This window comes from Notamacropus eugenii, chromosome 2, assembly GCF_028372415.1.
Source record: "Notamacropus eugenii isolate mMacEug1 chromosome 2, mMacEug1.pri_v2, whole genome shotgun sequence".
NCBI classification, from domain to species: Eukaryota; Metazoa; Chordata; class Mammalia; order Diprotodontia; family Macropodidae; genus Notamacropus; species Notamacropus eugenii.
This window is the reverse complement of record NC_092873.1, coordinates 241,521,652-241,538,942: the sequence shown is the minus strand read 5'-3', so window position 1 is coordinate 241,538,942 and position 17,291 is coordinate 241,521,652. Positions and strand designations below refer to the sequence as shown.

The 17,291-nt window shown below is 43.3% G+C and overlaps 1 protein-coding gene across 1 annotated transcript in view; it reads left to right on the top strand.

Moving 5' to 3' along the window:
• Nucleotides 1-14,735, top strand: part of ZC3H12D (zinc finger CCCH-type containing 12D) — a 54,927-nt gene extending 40,192 nt beyond the window's left edge. The window contains exons 4-6 of the mRNA XM_072643676.1: nt 923-1,157; nt 7,060-7,166; nt 9,355-14,735. Coding sequence (XP_072499777.1) covers nt 923-1,157; nt 7,060-7,166; nt 9,355-10,355 — 1,343 coding nt within the window. The 3' untranslated portion in view covers nt 10,356-14,735. The remainder of the gene's footprint in view (nt 1-922; nt 1,158-7,059; nt 7,167-9,354) is intronic.
• Nucleotides 14,736-17,291: the final 2,556 nt, after the last annotated feature.

The following is a 17,291-nucleotide window of genomic DNA, read 5'->3' as shown; positions in this document are numbered from 1 at the left end:
ACAGAAATTATTGCAATAACCTTACAAGGAAAAAAGAGAGTAGAGTAGTATAAAGAATGCTGGACTTGTAGTCAAGAGAGCTGGTTTCCAATTCTGATTTCTATTTCTTCACTAGCTGTGTGACTTTGGGTAAATCACTGACTCTCCCCCAGCCTTAGTTTTCACATATGTGAAATAGGGATAATGTATCTGCCCTGCCTATGATGGTGACTACATGAGAAGATATAAGAATGCTTACAAAGTGCTGTACAAATGTAAGGTTCCGTATGAGATGGGACATGGCTTCTAAACCATCACTGTCAGAAGAGTGTCAATCCCACAGGTTTCTTCCAAGAGCCAGTTCCCCCATTAAGTAGCCATAGCTAAGCCCTGACTGGTGAGAATAATGAATCCTATGATCTCGTTTGAGTTCACATTACACACATCCATTGGGCTGGAACTAAGGGTCACATTTCATGTCATTATGTAATTATTTTTATATAATTATAACCATGTTTATATCATTATAACAGAATAGTGCAAATACATGGGACTACTTCCCAGGGTTCATTGTTCTCACTAATCAGGACTTAGCTGTGCTTACTGGTGGTGTGACCCTGAGCAAATCATTTAACCTTTCTGATGCTTGGCTTCTTCATTCATAAAATGGGGACAGTAATACTTATACTATGTATTTTATAGGGTTATTGGGAGAATCAAATTAATTAGTGTATTAAAGCGCTTTGGAAAAACCTTAAAGCAATCTAGAAGAGTGTGTGTGTGGGTGTGTGTCTAACTATTTATCACAGTTATTATTGTTAACAAAACAGTTTTTAGGGGCAGGAGCAGAGAGAGTGAGTTATAGGGAAGAGTCAAAACTTAAAAATGCAATTTTTTTCTAGGAAGTGTCATGAGTTCCATTTTTTCCCTCTTCTGTTTTCAGAACAGCATATACTAGAGGATCTGGAAAAGCAGGCGGTTTTGGTGTACACCCCATCTCGCAAAGTCAATGGTAAACGGGTAGTCTGCTATGATGACCGCTACATTGTGAAGGTGGCCTATGAGAAGGACGGCATCATCGTTTCTAATGACAACTATCGGGACCTCCAGAGTGAGAACCCAGAGTGGAAATGGTTCATTGAACAGAGACTCCTCATGTTCTCCTTTGTCAATGACAAGTATGTGTGGGGAGGGGTCCTGAGGAACTCAGGGAGAGCATTAGATAGAGCATTGTTCCTGAAGTCGGGAAGACTCGATTTCTAATCCGACCTCAGACACTTATTACCTGTGTGGTCTCAGTTTCCTCATCTGGTAATAATAGCATCTTGTCCCAGGGTTGTTGTGAGGATCAAATGAGATAATATTTGTAAAGTGCTTCACATAGTACCTGGCACACAGTAGGTGGTACAGTATATAGAACCAGGCCTTGAGTCAGAAAAGACCTGAGTTCAAATGTGGCCTCAGATACTTACTAGCTATGTGACTCTAGGCAAGTCACTTAACCTTGTTTACCTCAGTTTCCTCAACTGTAAAATGAACTGGAGAAGGAAATGGTAAACCACTTCAATAACTTTGCCAAGAAAACCCCAAATAGGGTCACAGAGAGTCAGAGGTGACTGAAAAAACAATTGAACAGTAAGAGCTAAGAGAGTAAAGGGAAATGAAAAGGACTAAGTAAGACACTCAAGGAACCTGGTGCTAGGAATTAAAAAAGAACGGGAAGAAAATAAGATTTTCCTTTGGTTTTCTCTTTATTGAGCTAGGAAATAGCTTGTTTCTATGCTCTAGTGAGGGGCTGTTAATCTGGAGTCTGTGAACTTGTTTTTTAAAATTTGTCTATAGCTTATTTTAGCAGAAGTGGTTCCTTCATAATCCTATATATTATATTTTTTGCATTTAAAAATGTCATTCTGAAAAGGAGTCTGTAGGCTTCCTCAGACTACCAGAGGGGGTCATGACACTAACAAAAGAAATAAGATGAGGAAACTGTTTGACAGTATGGCCTGGAGTTTGAGAAATGAGAGCTACTACTTTTGCATTGTCCCTGTAATCTCACTGGTATTGGGAACTCTTAGGGATAAAACTCCCTCTACCTATGCAGATCTGTACCTGCTTTACAACTTAGCATACTAAAACATTGCCTGGGACACAGAGAGGTTAAATCACTTGCCCAGGGTCACACAGCCAGAGGCTAATCAGAGGCTAGACTTCAACCTGTGTCTTGCTAATCCCAAGGTTGGCTTTTTTATCACTCCATGTGGCCTCATTATTAATTGGTCACCTATTCTTAGTACTTCCTCTAAGATCTCATGTGAGTCTTATCTCCATTTTACATACCATGAAACTAGAAGCCCAGAGAAATGAATGGTCACATAGCAAGGTAGTGACTAACACAGGATTCGAATTCAGGTCTTCTAAGCCCAAATACAGAGCTCTTTCTTCCACATCACACCGTGCTTTATTTCTTGCTTCTGACTGGGAGATTGGTTTAACCACTCTCCAGAATACTGGAGTAGGAGAAAGCAAGTTCAAAATCATTTTCCAAGAAGCTGAGAATTCAGTAAATCATTTGACAGTCTTTCTTGTTCTTGAGGATAAGATGGAGACACAGAGGGCTGGTAGAGTTAAGTAGCTCTACTATCACATGGTAGTTAGAGTGTAAGTAGTTACAGTGTAGTTACTACAGTATAGTGTAGCTTACTATACTACCAGGATACTATAGTACTAAGTATTCTATAGTATAATATACTAATATACTAAGTATACCATAGTATAGTATACTATAAGTAGTTATAGTATAGTTAAGTAGATTCACAACTAGTTGAATGACCAGCCAGGGTTGGGGAACCTGTGGCCTCAAGGCTGCTTATGGCCTTCTAGGTCCTCAAATGCAGCCCTTTGACTGAATCCAAGCCTCACAGAATAACTCCCTTTAATAAAGGGATTTGTTCCATAAAACTTGGACTCAGTCAAAAGGCCACACCCGAGCACCTAGAAGGCCACACGTAGCCTCGAGGCTGCAGGTTCCCAACTCCTGAAACAGATCCAAGGAATGGTCATTAATTGGGTCAGTGTTAACTTGGAGGAGGTCTCTAGGAGAATGCCTCAGGGATCTATCTTCCACTGACCCTGTAATATTTTTGTCTATAACTTAGGTGAAGATTCACAAGATGCCCTGGTCTCCCTAGGGAGAGGGAAGGAGAAGGTTCATTGTTATTTGGGTTGAGCAACTTCCCACAAGCCAGGGCAGGCACAGTCTGGGAGGTCAGGGCAGTGAGGAGGGAGGTATCACTCTGCCACTCTATGCCTCACCTTACCCCTATTCTCCTGAGCACCTGAAAATGGAGGGCTGCCCCCTAAACCAGTTGCTTTCTGGAGTAGTCAAATTCAGTCTCTCTTCCATTTCCACATGTGCATAGCCAGAGGCTCCCACTGCCCAGTTTCAGTGCAGAGGAATCTGGCCAGTCTTAGTGCTTTGAGTGCCAACAAATCCTCACTGTTGCCTAAAAACCATGACGACTTCTGGACTGGTGACAGCATCTGGGTTAGGGTCCAAGTCCATCTGACACAACTGATCCCTGTACAGGACCTGTCATCTCCCTCACTGCCAGGATGCAGTGCCCGCCTGTCCTCCCGCCTGCCTGGGTGAGAAGGAACTCCATCCCAGCGTCCTCGGCATGGCCCTAGTGGGCTCTTGGCACTATTTCCTGGGGCCCAGGAGAGAGAGTTCAGAAGGCAAGGCCTTTGGTCACTGAGAATAACCGTGGCAAGCCACTTCCCAGATTCTTGGTTAAGGTCCAACATTCAGAAGCTCTGTGTACAGTTGGTAGCCTGAGCAACCAGAGTCCAACACTGGAACATGCAGCCTCCAGGCCTGGGGTGATCTATAGACTAGTTCCCATGGACTCCTCAGAGGGGAATTTCAATCTGAATTGTATTGTATTTTTTTAAACTTGTTCCGAATTAGTGACCCACTTGACCCAGCTTTTTCTTAACCAGGAAATGTGCTGTGGAGACAAATTTGCATTCTTCCAGGTAGCAGGGAGAGGTTCCCATCTGTTGTAATTCATTCTGCCTTTGAGAGGCGATTGCTGAGAGTATATATTATTGTCTGGGTGCGGATAGGGAGAAGTCCACTTCCCCATTTGGCAATGCAAGTGAGCCGTGAACCTTAAGAACAGGGGCAATTCAGCCAGTAAACACAAAGAGCTAAAATCAGACGCAGAAAAAACTCAGGAGTAAATTCATCCTCCAGACAGAGTACTAGACACCGCAGACACTCAGTACTGATGGATAAGTCTTCCCCCTTGTCCACTTTAGGTTCCAAACAAATCATCCTCAAATGGTCCTCAAATGTGCCATGACTTTTCCCCATTTCTCGGTCTCTACTCATGCTCTTCCTTCCATCTGTCCGTGCCCTTCTGCTCCATCCTCCAGTTCATTAACTAAGACTCCAATCAAGGTCAGTATTTGAGCAACAGCTCTGTGCTCTGGACTATAGAGAATATAAGAAAAATATACCCAGCCCCCAGTGCTGGCTGACTTACAGGAGTTTGAAAACCTCCCTCAAATGGAGAGTAAGCTTTGGGAAACTTGTAGATGATACTGAGGTGCCTGCCTGGGTAGAGTGGATCACACTGATCTAGGTGTCAAAATACCTGGGTCCTAGGCTTGACTCTCCCTAATTAGCTATGTGTCCTTGGGCAAGTCAAGTGTCTAAACTTCTCTTGGACCTCAGTTTCCTCATCTGTCATCTGTAAAAGGAATCTGAACTAGAAGATCTCCAAGTTCCTTCACATCTTTAACATTCTATGAGTCTATAACCAAATCAAGTGACTTTTTTGGGGCTACCTGTTTTGTGGCCCCACCCTCTGAGCTGCCATGGCCCCACACGGTTCATGTGGTTTAGAATCTCTGAGGGGAGCTGAGTTTCTTTTTCCATTACTCACAGATAGTGCCTATTGAAACTGCTGGTTCGTTTAGTTTCAGAGACCTCTCTTGCTGTCTCCTGGGACATATACTCATGTGTCATCCCCTGCCTCAGGTCTGCCTCACACCCACATTCATCCCTGTGGCAGACAGGGACTTCTGCACCTCACTTCTGTGAGGCACATGTCTTCCTCCCACAGGCATCTCTTTGTCTGAGGAGAGTTATGAAGAGGAAGCAAATGAACCGGGCAATAGGAAGGTAGTGAGTTCCTTCAGGGATTTACCCTGGTTTGTCTCTCTGTCTGTGATGAAGAGTTGGGGATGTCCAACAAGAATCATCACATTTCTCTTGCACTTTAAGGTACACTGTAAGACAGATAACACAGCACACAGGAGGGCTGCTCGCACAGGTTCCCTCTTGATCTGGTCAGACAGGAAAGACATTAATACAGCTTTGAAGGGGTTAATATCTCACTTTATTCTAGTCTAGTCTTCTCACAAGGGTGGTTGATGGGAGTACATCTCCTACAGCATTCCCTAATCACCCTTCTCACAGGGGTCAGTGAGAAGGGGGTGCCACTCCCTCTACATCTCCATGGGGCCAATTGAGACAGGCACACCTTGTGCACTTCCCTAAATCCCCTCAAGCCTCACTGGGGGCTGACCGAAGCAAACACAGATTCCCTCCAAGCCTTGGTGGGGTCCGATCAAGGCACACACAGCATTCCAGCTTGTACATTCAACCCTCAGGGTTCCCCACCCCTTGGCCGGTGGCCACCTGCATTATAGGGCAGAAGACAAAGAGGGCATATTGCCAGTAATAGCTTCACAAGTTCACATCACTCTATCCCTGCATCTCACTACACAGTTATAGTAGATGTCTATATTATTTATCATTACATAACTGTGCAAGCGTGGTGGAGAGATTTTGAACCATACCTGTGGGAACTCATATCTAATACCTGGGAACAAAAGATTGTTATGGTTATGGATCCTGGGTAACTTAACTTTAAGAAATAATAACAAAAATCCACTTTACACACACTAAAATCCACCTTACTTACGTATACTCAGAATTGTCCTCATAACAACTCCATGAGAGAGAGAGAGAGAGAGAGAGAGAGAGAGGGAGAGCAAAAATAGTCCCCTATTTTCTAAATGAGGACATCCAGACTCAGAAAGGTAGTGTTTTACCCATGATCACATGGCTAGTAAGTGTTAGAATTGGGCCTTGGACACATATTTTCTGATGAACCTACCAGGGGAGGGGAATCTGCAGCCTCGAGGCCTTATGTGGCCCTCTAGGTCCTCAGGCGTGGCCCTTTGACTGAATTCATGTTTTACAGAACAAATCCTTTTATTAAGGGGATTTGTTCTGTGAAGTTTGGATTCATCAAAGGGCCACACTTGAGGACCTAGAGAGCCACATGTGGCCTCGAGGTTGCAGGTTCCCTACCCCTGGCTAGTCCTTCCACTGTGGTGGACTCTTACCTTACAAAAATTAGGTCGATTCCCTGTCCTCAGTGCCCAGCCTGTCCTCCTTTGCCCTAATCTTCTACTTTATTTTTCAACCAAATCAGATTATTTAGTGGTTCCCAAATGGATCATCTGCTTTCCCATTTCTGGGTTTTTGTTTATGTAGTTTTTTCTACCTGTCATACCCTTCTGCATTCCATTTCACTGTTATAATTCCACAAGTCACTGTTGCCTCCTCCAGGAAGCTTTCCCTGATTTTCTCACCTCTTCTCTCTCCCTCCCTCAGCCAGGAGGGATGCCTCCCTCCTCAGTCTTCCTATAGCCCTTCCTACCTTTCCTAAAACTCTTCTCCTATATTGTCTTATATCATAGTTATTTGTGTACAGATCTTATTTCTTCTGCTACAGTAGAATCTTCTTTAGAGCAGGGAATGAGACCAATTCCTAAGTGTATCCTCTCCAATATGCCTAGCACCATGCTTTGCACATAGTATGTACTCAATCTGCCTGCCTTATAGGTTTGTTGTAAGGAAAGAAAAGTGAAGCTTTATGGAGCTAGAGAGATGGGAGTTATTTTAGTAGTAAACTAGTGTATCCTTTCAGAATCTTTGAAGGATGTTGAGGAATTAGCCATTGACCCTGTTTCTCTGGGAATGACCACTCTCTTGTTTTCCAGATTCATGCCTCCTGATGATCCTCTGGGTCGCCACGGACCAACTCTTAGTAATTTTCTTAGCAAAAAGCCAAAGCTTCCCCAGGCCTCCTGGCAGCACTGCCCTTATGGTATGTCTTACCCTTTACCCTGCAGCTGGTTCAGAGATAAGTTTTTTTGTGGGGGGTGGGGTGGGGGGTGGTTGGTGGGTGGGACTTAAGTGAGTTTGTGAAATGACAAGGAAGGGGATGTTGGATGAAGTTTGTCTTTAGAATCTCCCAAGCCAGGGATGAGGAACTTGTGGCCTTGAGGCCACATGTGGCCCTCTAGGTCCTCAAGGGCAGCCCTTAGACTGAATCCAAACTTCACAGAACACCCTTAACAAAAGGTGCAGCCTTTTGACTAAGTCCAAATTTTACAGAACAAATTCTTTTATTAATAGGATTTGTTCTGTGAAGTTTGGATTTGGTCAAAGTACCACCCTTGAGGACCTAGACGGCCACATGTGGCCTCGAGGCTGCAGGTTCCCCACCCCTGTCCCAGGCTCTTCCTTTGGTGTTCTTTTTCCCTGTTCATCCTCCTACTCTGATGTCCCTCCTCTTCTTTCTCCCTCAACCTCCCCCCATCCCAACCCAACTGCTTCTCACTGTCTTTTGTAATGGAAGAAAGGGATATTGGTGAAATCCTATGTGTAAAAGTGTCAAGGTCTTCATGGGTCCCCCTCTCAGAAATAGGTCCATGTGAAGAGGACTTCAGGGAGAAGGTAATACTTAGCACCAGTTACTAGGAGAATTTCAGGTATTGGTGAGGGAGTCAATCTCAGTCAGGCCTCATCAGCACAGCATGGATTGTAGCTGCTTGAGGAGTGATCATTTCCAAGAAAGGGCTGTGCCAACTCCATATTGGGGTGGGTAGGGGAGGCCTTTCCATTGAACTTCAGATCATTGCCCAGAAGCAACTACCACTCAGTCAGTAATAAGCATATATTAGGCACCTACTATATTCCAGAGGGTAGGTAGGTGCCATGGTGGATAGAGCATTGTACTGTAGTCAGGAAAGTCTGGGTTCAAATCCGGCCTCAGACACTGACGAGTATGGGCAAGTCACTTAATCCTGTTTACCTCAGTTTCCTCATCTGTAAAATGATCTAGAGAAGGAAATGGCAAACTACTCTAGTATCTTTGCCAAGAAAACCCCCAAAAGGGGTCATGCAGAGCTGGACGTGACTGAAAAAAATAAGTTCCAGATACTAGATAACATGCTAGATGTGTGTGTGTTCCTCCTTCATTGCCAAAAAAGGTATTCCATCAGAGAAATAATGACATGACTTGCACTTGACTTTGTTTTGAGTGAGGGAGGGCTGTGCAGGTCACCAGCCTCACTTCTCCTCCAGAGTCATCTGAATCTAGTGACCAGATATTCCTCAGGATGACTGGAGATGATCCAGGATGAGGCAGTTGGGGTTAAGTGACTTGCCCAAGGTCACACAGCTAGTGAGTGTCAAGTGTCTGAGGTGAGATTTGAACTCAGGTCCTCCTGACCCCTTCCCTGGTGCTCTATTCACTGCACCACCTAGCTGCCCCTCATACTAGGTACTGGGAACACAAAGACCAAAAACAAAATTACAAAATAAAAAAGAACTTTTACCCTCAAGGATCTTACATTCCATAGGGGAAAACAATTTGCACATATAAAAGAATGTACCAAATATATACAAATTTTATAAATATATATATTTATATAAATATATGCATATAAAAATATACAAAAAACATACAAATTAAATTTGTATTTAAATTTCAGTGAGTAGGCCTTAGCGGCTGGTTGTGTAAGACCTGTTTGTCTGGTCTTTGCTGTCACAGAGCATGGCATCCCACTTACTGGATGCTGAGACCACCCTGAGTCCTTAGGCAGTGAGAACACAATGATTGATGGGCCTGTCTCTTTGATCCATGTGTGTACACTGAATGCAGTCTGTTTCCACACAGATCCCTCCTCCCTGGCCTTCCTATACAGGTACTGCTGGCTCTATTAAATCCAGGTCTGCCCAGCACAGCCATAGTGCCTGCATGGCACCACAGGAAGAGGGCAGTAATTATTCACCTACCCAATGGGGCTGGGCTTTCTTAAGTAGAATTTTGCTCTATGACAGTTCATAGGAACTGCCACAGCCTTGCTCCACTCCAGAGTGGTTCAAGATCTGAAATATCAAGCAAGAGGAAAAGGCAATGGGGCTAACTCAAAGCAGCAGTGGGAGGACCTGAATTCATCCTTGACCCAACCTTTTGTAGACTGACTCTTGTCTTTACCTCCTTGCAGGCAGGAAGTGTACCTACGGCAGTAAGTGTAAATTCTACCACCCAGAGAGACTGCATCAAATCCAGCTGTCGGTGGCGGATGAGCTTCGAGCCAAGACAAGGACCTTGTCGGGGTTAAAGGAGGAGCAGCCGAGACCCAGCCTGAAGCCTGAGCCAGTTTCTTCCCTGTCTCACCCCAGCCTGAGCACAGAAGGCCCTTGGCATCCCAGGGGAAGCATCAGTAGCTACAGTAGCCAGAACAGCAACCCAGGCTCCAGTTGGACAGAGGAAAGAGTTCCTTCAGTGGACGGGAGCTTTAGGGGAACTCTGGTCAGGAACCAGGAGGACTGTGCTCAGGAGAGGCAGGACCCCAAGAGTGGCTTTCCACATAACTACCAAGCAGGAGCTATTAGGTTCTTGGAAAGCCAGTTTTCACGACTGACATTTAGTGATGATTTATATGGCTGTGGCTTGCATACTGGTGTCACAACTTCTAGGATTCAGAGTGAGATGAACAATTTATACCAGGGCTGCAATCTCAATCATTCCAGCTGCCTTGGCCGTGTTAAGCCTCATCAGTGCAGCTTGGACTGTAGCTGCTTGAGGAGTGATCATTTCCAGGAAGGGGTCATACCAACTCCATATGCAATCAAAGGGTCTTATTGTAATGGCACCAGGGAGCCAGGCCTAGTCCTGCAGAAGACTTTTGCCCCTACTAACCACACATCCAAGGCAGATCTGCAGCAGCCCCAACAGCAGACTGTCTACTACTCTCACCCTTCCACTCGGGATCCATTTCTCCAGCCCACCCAGCCCAATGAGACCTGGAGTATAGAGCAAGTACTGAAGCAACCACCTGCTCCATCCTTTTGGGGGGACTCCAGCTGGGGAAACTACCCTTTTAGGAAAGCAGATAGTTATCTACACTCTTCTGAGTATAAATACCCCACCTTGGATTCGACCATTGGAGAGCGAGCCCACATTCAGACAGGCCTATATAAGATCTTCCCTCAGGATGAGTAGACTAAGTCATGTCCTTGTTTCCTGACCTTGTGGATATCCCTAGTCTGATATTACTCAGAGAAAAATTGTTGGCTTTGTCCATGAGTTGGAAACCTATGAGGTTAGCACATATAATGGTAATTTAAGGTTATGTTTGTCTGTTGCTTTCGAAAAGGACCATGACATCAGGGAAATGATGACATGACTTGCGGTTGACTTTGATTTGAGTGAGGGAAGGCTGCACAAGATCACCAGCCTCACTTTCTCCTTCTGAGCCTTCTGAATCCAGTGACCAGATATTCATCAGCATAACTGGAGATGGCCCAGGATGCAATGGGAAACCCTTGCCCTTTTAGGCTAAGGCCTTTTCAGGTGGTCACATAAAGTGAGGGAATGCCCATTCAGGGAATAGGCCTCACTTCTTTAAGAAGTGAGTTAAGGATTGGCCTCTTTAATTAAGACGAAAACAAAACAAAACAAAACAAAAAAATTAAGCTGGGAGGGGAAGACCCTCAGGGTTGCTGTTCCAAAGAGAAACAGTTACCATTGACATTCATTCTAAATTCACTCAAAGACAGGAGGGCCCAAAATACAGCCATTAAGTGGAGCTTGGCCAGGGACCCATTGTGGTCAAATATATGAGCTTCAGAGAGAACTGAAAAGGAAAGAAGGAAGAAAAGAAGGAAGGGAAAAAAAAGGAAGGAAAGAGCAAGAAAGGAAGGAAGAAAGATAATTTAAGGTAAATGGTGGTAGGGAGAAGAGTTAAAGATCTTTCCCACTCATTAACAGGCCTCAATACCTTTCGTTAATTTCTATAGAGGCACTGGGTTAGAGGGTCCTGCCCTCCAGTTCTGAAAAGTATATAAATACCCTGAGGTGAGGTTTTACTTTGGGCCTTACTCATTGGAAGTGCTTGTTTGGCCAGAGGAGACTCTGGGCAGCCGCTAAGGAGCCCCCTGAATTTGAAAACCCAGATGTTGGTGCTTCTCTCTCTGAGAACTATATATGTATGCTCAGACAGTTGGATCTGTCTGTTGATCTGTGATGTATGTATTGTTTATGGTCAGATAGCTGGAAGCTCTGTCTGTTGGTCTTTATTTCTGTCTTTACATTTTCTCCAAAGTTTAGGGTACTGACTTTTTACCCTAAACAAAGTGAATGATACATGTGCTTGATTAAAGTGATTGCTGACCCCTCAAAAGTTGCTTTCCTTTTAGAAAAGCAGATCTAAGAAATTGTATAGCAGGCTCTCCTGTGTATGCCGGAGTCCTTGCTGTTACTGCACAGAGCATTTACCTGTGGCATCCCTAGAATCCCTTGGACTATGAAGTGCTGGAGGCTGGAGCTGCATACCTACTGCAGGCAACTCACAATTGCACAATTGACATTTCCTTTTGTGATGGCAGTACTGGGAGGGGTCCCTTGTCCCTGGGCAGGACGACACCTAAGCTTTCCCAAAGCACATGGAGATCAGGTCAAAGAAGACATGGAAAGATATTTCATTATTGAGTTTGCCATACTCCTGATGCCATTTGCTCATTTCCTGAATGAAGGTCCCAGAATCTAAGAGCTGGAAAAGACCTCAGAGGTCCCCTAGTCTGAGTCTCCACCTGAGTAGGAATCCAAAAGGGATTTCCTATATTTTGGGAGGTGGGGAGGAAGCAATTGGGGTTAAGTGACTTGCCCAGGCTCACCCAGCTAGTACGTGTCTGAGGCTGGATTTGAACTTGGGTCCTCTTGACTCCATGGCTGGTGCTCTATGTACTGTACCACCTATTAAAGCATCCTCAATAAATAAACATTCAGATTTTGCTTGAAAATCTCCACTGAGGGGGGAACCAAACCACTTTTTCCCAAGGCAACCCATTCCACTTTGGAATGGAACAGATTTATTGTTAGGAAGTTTGTGGGTTATTGTTTTGTGGTGCTGATGTTTTACCATTTCTACCCACCGCTCTTGGCCCCTTGGGGACCAGAAGAATAATTCTAATCCAGGGATTCTTTACCTGGGCTCTGTGAATTTAGAAAAAAAGAATTGATGAATATTTAAATATAATTGGTTTCCTTTGCAATTCTCTCTCTTTTTTTTATACATTTAAAAATATCGTTTTAAGAAGGGATCTTTATGCTTTCCTGCACTGCCAAAAGGGTCCATGTGTTTAGTCTCTTTTCTATATGACAGCCCCTTAAATACATGATGATAGCTTTACAGTAATAGGAGCTGGAAAGGACCTTAGGGTCTATAAAGTCCAACCTTCTTATTTACATATAAGGAAACTGAGTCACAAAGCAGTTAAAGTGACTTTTCCAAGGTCACACAAGTGCAAGGGACAACGCCAGGGGTCCAGACTCGGCCCTCTTCATTAAGCCATACTACCTCAGTGTCCTCCTCTAAGGCTCTTCTTGAGGCTAAGCACCCCCTGTTTGTATCACTTCAGTCTTCTCATGACATGACTTTTCAGAGTTTCATCATCCTGGTTGCTCCTTTTCAGATGTGTTCCAGCTTTCCTATGTCCTTCTTAAAAGATGGCGCCTATCCCAGAACTCCCCTTTACTTGTAGCCTTTAGTAGCACATCATTAGGAGATAATGATATCCTACCATCTTTTACCTAGAGGTGAAATAGGACTTGGAATCAGGTTGGACCTGTGTTCAAATTTGGCTTCATATGTTTAACTGGTTTTATGACCCTGCAAGTCCTTTAATTTCCCTTGGGCTCAGTGTCCATATCTGTAAAATGGGAATGATAATAGCCCCTACCTCCCTGGGGTTGTTGTGAGAAATAGATGTGATAACAGAACTTTGCAAACCTTGAAATGCAATGCAAATACTTTTTATCTGGTATTATCACCCTGTTGACTGATACCGAATTTGCAAGCCACAGGGATTTGACACACACACCTGGAGGTGAACACAGGCCAGATCCCATTTCAGTAAATACCAAGAGAGTCCAGATGTTTTCCTTGCCCTGGAATCTTATTTTTATTAAATAATGTTTTAACTGTACAGAGATTCTACTTTATTTGCTATTTTCTTGTTGTTAAACAGGGGACTTCTAAGCTTTGTCTTTGAGTGAAATCCCACATTCGTTCATTTTTCTCTGTTTCAACCAATTCTTCAGTTGGTTTCTCTAACAATTTCATGACTCTCTAGGCTTTAGTGTCCTTACTTCTAAAATGGGGGGATTGGATTAGGCAACCTTTCAGGTTTCTTCTAACTCTGACTTTATGACCCTCCTGAACTTAGCAGAGAGCTAGATGCATAGGTCCTTAATCAATACTTGGTTGATTAATTGGTCCAGAGGAAGGGTGAACTTTATTTGCAGACTTGTTATATGTCTCTACATTAATCATTCTCTCATTGGCTTTTCTTCACACTGTGATCAGAGCTAGTTATTTCTATTTTTCATACTGTCTTTTGCTAGAGTAAAGTCCAAAGTCTTCACCAACCCCTGTGTTATTGCCCACAATGGTAGTGGGCCCAAACAGTGTCAGTAAGCAGATAGATCCTCATTTTGTAACTGAGGTCCAGAGGACCACTGACTGCCAAGGGACACCAGGCTAAACCAAATGGACTAGAATATAGCCGTTTGGACCTCTTTGCTATCCTTCTATTGCCTTTCATAGTGGGGAGAAAAAAGGGCCCCCTTGGATTTCACCCACAGAAGATAAACCAACATTTTCTGCTTCTGCCCTGAAAGCTGTGTATGGGCACAAGGCAAGAAAGCACTCTGTCCAAGGTACCTCACACAGACCACAGTTGGAGTTGGTACAGCTGTCAGCTTTCAGCAGATGTTCTATCTATTCAGTGTCTAAAGGTTCTTGGTTAAGGTTCCAGCCCCACAGCTTGGCAGGATGAGCAGGTCCACAGCAGCAGGTAAATTCCCCTCCCTTCCATTTCTTGTGACCACTAAAACTTTAGTGGTTCCAGTTCCCCAGGGAGATTAGCCTTGGGGCAATACACGGGGACAAAGGACAGTTCATTCTCATTTACTGTTATGGACCCAGTGTTCATGGTAACAGTGCAGTGTGTTACTAAAAAAAAAAAAAAATCTATTTCCCAGACCTCTTTTATGAATCCTGTGAATATAACGAGTTGTAAAATATTGTGATGTGATGCTGTATCTCTCTGTTGATAGTAAAATATTGAGTCTGAACCCTTTGCACTTAAAAGTACATTTATCATTTTTTTGAGCCTACGTTGAGTAAGAATTGACTTCCCTGTCCTTCTGTCCTACCTAAATAACAAAACAAAATAAAATAAAACTGACCTGCTGACACATACTCAATTTCCATTGTTACTTGGCATCTGACTGAAAAAGAGTACAAGATGCCCCGTACTTATTGTGTTATCTGTTAAAAAAAATCACTTCAGTAGAGCGAAAGGCCCTCCTTTCCCCATGTACATGTCAAAAATCATACAAGATTGCTTAAAAGATATAACAACAAAGATAACTTTATATGCTGATCTTCTAATGATTAATATAAAATAGGAAGGTAGATGCTTGCCAAAGATGCTCTGGTCAATTTAGGATGTCTAGCACAGAATCCAATCAAAGAAGGAATTCCTATAGATCAGGGATTCTTATCCTGGGGCTTGTGGATAGATTTCAAGGGGCCTGTGAACTTGGATGGGAAAGAATTACACCTTTATAGTTATTCCTTCCACATTACGACTTTTCCCATCATGGTTTCGCTATATCACAGGTCTGTATAAGAAATTACATGGGAATTTTGAGGGAGTTTTGTGGAGGCTGCAGATGATATGTGAAGTCCAGCAGACAACACAGAAAAAGTTTAGAAACTCGGAAATGCATAAAATATATGTATAATGTATAATCTTAATACATTTTATATTTTAATACTATAATAATTCAGGCTAATTCTCTTATGTGAAGGGAGAGCCAAAATATTTTATGTGAGTTTTCCAGATTGTGGGGCACTACACCCCTAATGCCCACCATGTGGAAGGGATAACTGTATTTCAATGTAACTGCTTTTCTTTGCAAACCCATGTATTTTATTTTATGCCCTTAAAAACATTCTTCTGAGAAGGGCCATATAGGATTCATTAGATTCAGGAGAGGTCCATGAAACAAGCCCCTTAAGAACTGCTGCCATAGATGGTGAAGTCGTGCCATAGATGGTGAAATTCTCCAGGTGCTTCTTCTTTTTGGTGGATGGTATTATGCTGACTGGACCAAGTCCTGGAACATTACAGAGGTCTAATGAAAGTTGTAATAACTCAACAAAGTTTGGTCTAACTAACCACACAGGAAAGACCAAGTGAGTGATGACTACCTGTTCTTCAGACTATGAGATATAGACAGCCAACCTCTAATACTCATCTACATACTGTCAGTAACTAATGTGCCAATACATGGCAGATACTGCCATGATATGAACCCTAAAGCTAAGGAGGAAGTGAAGTAAGTTGGATTGCTTTGGGGAAATTACCATGTTCTCTTAATGAATCCAAGATTCTCATAGAAACAAAAGCCCATCCTTTTAATACCAACCTTCTACAGGTGAGATCCGAGTCATGGAACACTAAGGTCTCCAAAGAACTGAAACTGAGGATTACCCCAAAGGACGATGGAGTGGTACATGGTGAGTATAAGCAGAGTGCAACACATTACAAACAGGAAATTATGAACTACCATAAAGGAAGTTATCAAAGATATTTTTGAGTCAAAAAGAAGACGGGTTGGTCATGTGGTGAGGGAGAGAGGTAGATACCAACCTGTGTGTTCTACTGGTACATTATCAGAGTATGAAAATCCAGGAAGGTGACCAGCAAGTTGACTGGTCCCTCAGTGGTATTCACTTTGTCCAAAGTCACACAGCTAGCAAGGGTCAGAGGAGAATTCAAACCAGTGTGGGAAAGTGGTATGGGAAGACAAGACCAAGTGTCATATAGGACCCAGAGGCATGGAGAGTTTGTGATCAGAATCATAGGGAGTGGGAATGCCTGCATCCTGAGGTCACAAATCCATTGAAGCATTAAGGAACTTTTGGACCAATGAATTTTGTCTTCCTAGGTAAATACCGTGAAGGAAATTCAGAGTTTTATTGTTTTCCCTCAAACTAAATAAGAAAAGTTTCATAGATTTATATCACCTAGAACTAGAGGTCATCTGGTTCAGCTTCCTCATTTTACAGGGGAGGAAACTGAGGCAAAGGGACATATTCAAGCTTACACAGGTAGTAAATCAGAACCAGAATTGAACGCCAGGTCCTAAGATCACAGATTTAGAGCTAGAAGAACTCTCAAAGGTCATCCAGTCAAATCCCCTGATTTTAAAGGGGAGGGAACTGGGGTCCATAGGAGTTTGATACAGGCATCTAAGTTTCAGAGGCAGGGTTTGAAGTTGGTCTTCTGACTGGTGCTCATTTCATGACTTTTTAGCTGCTTGATCTGCTTCCTATCATAGAATTATTGCACAGCTGGTGTGGGTTAGAAAGAGTGAAACTGAGGAGGGCTTTTTTGTTGTTGTTTTGGGGTTTTTTGGGGGGGGAAGGGGAGGACAGTAAAAAAGTCCTTTGTTTTCCTATTGTTGTTAAATTGTTTTTCAGTAGTATCTGACTCTTCATGATCTCAATTGGGTTTTCTTGGCAAAGACAGTGGAGTGGTTCATTTTACAGATGAGGAATTGAGGCAAAAAGGGGTAAGTGACTTGCCCAGGGTCACACAGCTAGGAAGTGTCTGAACCTATATTTGGACTCAGGAAGATGAGTCTTACTGGTTCCAGGCCCAGCATGCCATATACTGAATCACGTAGCTGCCTCTTTCTTATTTTCCTATAACTGATAATGATAAATGACGTTTATATATTGTCTTAAGGTTTAGAAAACACTTTACATGCATTATCTTATCTCCGCCTCTCAACAAGTATTACTGTCCCCATTACCATCCCTTATCTCCACAGATGAGGAAACCAAGGATCAGAGAGGTTTAA